Below are 6,000 nucleotides of genomic sequence, written 5' to 3'. Positions count from 1 at the left end.
TAACTAAAAAAATGAAATCAATGAATAATAAAAAAATAAATATATAATCTATAAAAATATATTCACAAATCTTTTTTAATCTTTGACGGTAGAAAAAATAATCTTGTACATTACACATCATTATTTTTTAAAAATCTTTTTTATAATAGAGGTCCTTTGTTTACATAATGATTACTTTGGGTTTAGATTCCTGCACATCCATTATATATTTTTTTCACATTAATTTTTATATGTTAAAATGTGATATTTTCGTAATAATTATGGATATGTATTAATAAAATGTATAAGAATATTTTTCCTATCAAATGCATAATGAATAAGATACCTTCTACGGAGCAAGAATTAATAAGGGAGGAAGATGACAAACTCTTAGAGGAGAAAATACATCATGCGAAAGCATGTTTCCTCTCTCTTACACACAGAGATGGACCCCACGTGCCTGGTTACCACCTCGTCTTGGAGATTGGAAGAGAAGCAATCTTGGTCAACACGGTGCACACTGGTCAATAGCCCTCTTTTTTTGTTTTTTTGTTTTTTGTTTTTTTTTTTTTTTTTGTTTTTTTTTTTTTTGTAGTGGGAAGAAACTTCCCTGCACTTCACTCGTAAGAGTATAACCCCAATAAATGGCCATTGAGTCTCCCTATACAGCTGTATTCTAAAAGGCTAGCGAGATGGCAAGGTTCTACATTCAAGCTGTGCGGAGTTGGTTGAGAGATCATTTTTTTAAAAAAAGAAAGGAAAGAAAAGAAAGAGAGAGTGCATTTGTTGAAAATGGAAGCAAGTTATTAGAGAAGCTGATTGCCTCTTGCAATGGCAGGTCTATTCCCATCCGCAACTTCTCTGCTCAACAGCTCCACCTAGCAACCAACAACTACTGTGAACCTCATCTAGAATATTGGTACAAGGGCTCTCTTGAAGGACGAATTGTTCTCGTTAATCGACTTTCTGATGCTAAAATATTGGCCTATTTAACTATCAATGATATAGTGATTTCTGCACAGATGAGTGGTCACAGCAATGTATTAAAGCCCATAGGGTGTTGTCTTGACACTCCATGTCCCATTTTAGTGTATGAATTCGCTGCCAATGGTATCCTTGCAGATCGAATTTATGTCTCCCGTGTTACTGAACTACGACATCAGCCTATGGTGTGGGAGAGAAGGTTAAAGATTGCAAGGCAGATAGCTCATGCTATTTCCTATCTCCATACAGCCTTCGAAAGACCTGTCATCCACATGTATATACATATGCGCAGTATATTATTAGATGAACCTGATGTTCCCAAATTGTCCACCTTTCTTTTTTCTGTATCAATCCCTGAGGGTGAAACTGACGTGAAAGGTTATCAAGGCTTTCGGAAAACAAGGTTCTGCGCCCCTGAGTTTAGAAGATCAGGCAAGGTAACGGAGAAAACTGATGTATATTACTTTGGTGAGCTTCTTCTAGAACTTTTAACTGGAGAGGATTCTTCAAATATAACCCGATTGAAAATTGATGATGGTTCTATCTTAGTACAATACATTCATAACCGTGCTCAAGGTTTTTGCATAAACGAGATCGTGGATCCTACAATCTTGGCAGATGGGGAAGGAGGTGCTAGTTTACAGCGACAGTTACAAGCTGTGTTGGACCTTGCCTTGATATGTACAGAGAAAGACCCACATAGAAGGCCAACTATGGTAGATGTCACCAAACAACTCAGACGGATTGAGAGGTTCATTCCTTGACTAATTATTTTCTCACTTGGGTTCATCAAATCATTTATTATATTTGTTGTTATTAGCTTATATTAACTAATATCAAATGCTAGGATGACTGAATGAACTCAATTTTTCAACTGCTATGGTAATCTCTAATTTGCCCTTGCAAAGAATCATGTGGTCATATAATATTCTTATGTGTTGACCCTGCTTTTTCCAACAGCTTTAATATGTAGAAATTAGAAAATTAGATTTGCATTATTTGATTTTCAAACAAATGGCCATGGATGGAATTCAGCTACTCAAAAAGCTTATTTGATGAAGAGCCATTTAATGCCATTATCAAATCGCCATTGCTACTGAGAAGCAGGCCTAATAAACTGAGATGCGTGCATCTTAAATAATTAAGGAGGATTCTATATGAGATCAGCTAATTAATGGTATTTTTCAATCACACAGATTCACAGAGGTGGGTGAAGAGCTTTTGGGGAGTTTGCAGAATTTAAAGCTTCATCAGCGTTATGAAATGTTACTATGGAAGATTGCAAATGATATCTTACTAACAGAAGCTCAAAAGAAGCAAAAATGTGAGATTGAAACTACTTGCTGTCCTTTGTGTGACATTGAAAACGAAACATGCCTACACTTATTCAAAAACTGTTCTGTAGTAAAAGCAGCTTGGTTTAGTTCAAACTGGGGATTTTGCATTGAATCTTTAAATGTTAATAACAGCTTTGATCTCATTAAGAATATAGTCGTTCCTCCAGCTCATGTGTTACACGAGCAGGTCACCAAGGAGCAGTTTGTTCTTATGGCAGCAAAAATTATGGATTACATTTGGAGGCTACGAAATCGAGTGATGTTCCAGAATGAAAAAGTAAATTTCCAAGCAATTCCTTTTGAAATTTCACGGAAGCTTGAAGAGCATGCTTCTGCATCATTGAAGAGGAATGCTTCTAATGATGAAAGCCAAGCAGTGAAAGAAGCCTGTGAAAAACCTCCGGAAGCTTAATTGTGATGCAATAGAGGGATGACAGGGCTTGTATAGCAGTTTCAATCTCTGATTAGGAAGAAAATATAAAAGTTTGCAGGCAGATTGAGAGGTTTCTTCCATGATTAGTTATCTTCTCACTTATTGATCCAAGTTCCTTTCCAACTATCAAATGTTAGACTCCTATCAAAAAAAAAAAAAAAAAAAAACTATCAAATGTTAGACATGTATTTACCAAAAGGATTTGGTCTCATGTTGTGCTGTTATGATTGGAAAATAATATAGGCATTTAGGGTGATGTTGGCATGAGGTCTTGCAATGGGGCATAAGAGATTTGAAGAATGTTTCAAGGTCTTGTCTTCCATGGTTTGTTACATCATGATACATAGATGTGCAAGAGTTCACAATGGCAACGTTGAATTTGAAGAGGCAATATTGCAATGTTTGAAACTAAACAGTGGGTCTCATATTGAGTACGGTAAGGCAGTTAAAAACTCAGTTTTAAATAGTTGGTTCTATTTTAGTTTGTCTGGTTTTTATGTGTCTTTGGCTTAATTAGCTGCTGGTGTGTAGGTAGTCTGCTGTGTATTCTGCGTACTGATATTTGACATGTTTCTTTTTTTGATGAATTTTTTCCATTTATGAGAAGAAAAAAAATGTTAGACATATAGTTATTAGCATGAATTAACAAATGTCAAATGAACTCGTTTTTGCCATCCTTAAAAAAAAAAAAAAAAAAAAAAAAAAAAAAAAAAAAAATCAAAAAACAAAAAACAAAAACGTAACCCCTAAATATATTGATGGAAAAGATGTTTTTGTCATCGTTTAAGAAAGAAAAAGAAATTTAGGAATTTAGGGAGTTGAATTTTTCTTGCTCAATAAAACCTCATACTTGACGTTGTTTTACCTTTTTTTTTTTTTTTTGAGAATCAACTTTATGGTTTAACTTAATTGTATTTCCAAGAAAACTATTCACGGTATATATATATATATATATATTTGGCAAAATTATAGTTTCTACGCATCATAAAGGGAATTAGTTAAAGACAATTGTCATGTGAAACATAGTCACATAGAGTCGGTGACTGCCTGCGCAGCTAACTTAACTTGCAAGCTTGTTTACCCCAATAAATAAAAAGTGAGGGAATTAAGTCAGAAGAGCCAGAGACACATGATGATGGAAAAGAAGCAAACTTGGTCAAAGCATGGGCACACATATGACTCTCCATGGAGTAACAGGTGCACACGTTGGTTGCTCATACCATATATAGGAATGGACATTGATAGGACTCATAGGAGCCTTCTAGAATGGCTGTTGAGAAAAGCTGCACTTGGTTTAGCGTGTAACCTCAATATATGGCCATTGAGCGTCCCTATGGCTATACAGTATAATTCTAAAAACTCCTTGTGAGCAGAGCAGGCAAAAGGCTAGCGAGATAGCGAGGTTCCACATTCAAGATATGCGGAGTTGGTTTAGAGATAGTTTCTTTATAATGAGTAAGAAAGATGAGGAAAGGGAGAAAAGAGAGAGAGAGCGTTTTTTGAGAATGGAAGCAAATTACTGGAGAAGCTAATTGTCTCTTGCAATGGCAAATCAATTCCCATCCGTAGCTTCTCTGCTCAAGAGCTCCAACAAGCCACCAACAACTGTAGCAAACGTTATGGAATTCGTTGGTACGAGGGGTTCTCTTGAAGGGCAAATGGTTTTCGTTAAGAGATTTCCTGAAAATGAATCATTCGCCGAATTTGTCATCAATGATTTAGTGATTTCTGCATAGATGAGCGCTCACAGTAATGTATTAAAGCCCATAGGGTGTTGTCTTGAGACTACATGTCCCATTTTAGTGTATGAATTTGCTACCAATGGTTTCTGAAGGGGCAAAATTCAGCTCAATGGACTTTCACGACATTGGGCCTGACGGATCCGAGCCCATGGGCCGGCAACGGTAGAGCCCAGTGGCCTAGAGCAGTTCCATACTCTTGGCGCGCACGTGTGGTCTCCAAGGAAACTAGAAAGCTAGCGCAAGGAACATTCCGGAAAATACGCGCGCTGATCCCCTCTACAAGGAAATGTCTTGTCCATCACGTTTGGGATTACTCAAGGGGATTCCCATAAGGAAAAGACTTCTAGTCCAAGGAAGAGAAGCCGACTTTCTTCTATTATAAAAGCTACAATACTCTCACAAATCAAGGTACGCATAATTTACCCTTTCTAGCATTCTAGAGTTGAGAACAGTTCTAATTTGACTGTCGGAGGGTATTTGGTCGACACCACATCGATGCCCACGGCGAGATCACTTTTTTTTCTTCTTGCAGGTTGTTAGCTGGAGCGAGTGTGGATTGTGTTGCTCATTGGTGATTTTATGGCATCATCAGTTGGCGCCGTCTGTGGGAAAGCAAAAAGTTTAAGCCAAATCATCGCCTCCCGGACATAAGAGTCGCATGGTACTCACTCGCTCGATGGCTACCACCAATAACGCTCAAGAAGACGAACCACCGAGATCTACTGCATTAGAAAGGCAGGTCCAGAAACTCATGACAACAGTAGAGCGACTCACAAAGCAGAACCACGATCTGGAGGAGCAGCTACAACAAAGGGATGTAGGACCCAACCTTCAGGAGCAAAACCAGGAAGGTAACAGTGCCGAGCGAAGGGAGCAGGAGAAGCCTGAGGGCAGCAATGCCCCAAGCCGACCAGAGTGGAAAAACGTGAGCCTTCCGTCTCTCATGGATTTTGCCCCCCCGCCTATCGTCGCCGAGATGCAGGCGATGAAGGAGCAGATGGAGGTCATGATGAACGCCCTCAAGGGGCGAGTATCTTCTGATCTCGACGATTTAGTGAATAGGACCGACTCACCATTTACAGCGTCCGTCAACTCATTCCCCCTGCCACAAAAGTTCCGGATGTCGCAGATCGAAAGTTACGACGGGGTTAAGGATCCACTCGATCATCTAGAGACCTTCAAGACCCTGATGCACCTTCAGGGCGTACTAGACGAGATCATGTGCAGGGCGTTCCCGACCATGCTAAAGGGGCCTGCGAGGGTCTGGTTCAGTAGGTTGACACCAAACTCCATCAATACTTTCAAGGAGTTGAGCGCCCTGTTCACCTCACATTTCATAGGTGGACATCGATACAAAAAGTCCACCGCTTGCTTAATGAACATCAAGCAGCGAGAAGACGAGACGCTATGAGCCTACATAACTCGTTTCAACGAAGAAGCCCTTTCGATTGACGAAGCTGACGATAAAATACTCATAGCCACGTTCACTAGCGGGCTACGGAAAGGCAAGTTCTTGTTTTCCTTA

General features: G+C 39.0%; 1 protein-coding gene across 2 annotated transcripts in view; it reads left to right on the top strand.

The window, feature by feature from the left end:
* The first annotated feature begins 585 nt into the window (after positions 1–585).
* LOC126694350 (serine/threonine-protein kinase ZRK3-like) overlaps positions 586–6,000 on the top strand; it is a 100,172-nt gene continuing 94,757 nt past the window's right edge. The window contains exons 1-2 of one of the 2 annotated variants that reach the window (XM_050390584.1): positions 607–1,714; positions 2,160–3,222. In XM_050390584.1, the coding sequence (XP_050246541.1) occupies positions 672–1,714; positions 2,160–2,712 (1,596 nt within the window). In that variant the 5' untranslated portion in view covers positions 607–671 and the 3' untranslated portion in view covers positions 2,713–3,222. Of the gene's footprint in view, positions 1,715–2,159; positions 3,223–6,000 lie in introns of those variants that run through there. The other variant, XM_050390585.1, reaches the window with a different exon arrangement.

Source organism: Quercus robur, chromosome 8, assembly GCF_932294415.1.
Source record: "Quercus robur chromosome 8, dhQueRobu3.1, whole genome shotgun sequence".
NCBI classification, from domain to species: Eukaryota; Viridiplantae; Streptophyta; class Magnoliopsida; order Fagales; family Fagaceae; genus Quercus; species Quercus robur.
Note: the sequence above shows the minus strand (reverse complement) of the source record. Positions and strands in the feature narration are given on the sequence as shown.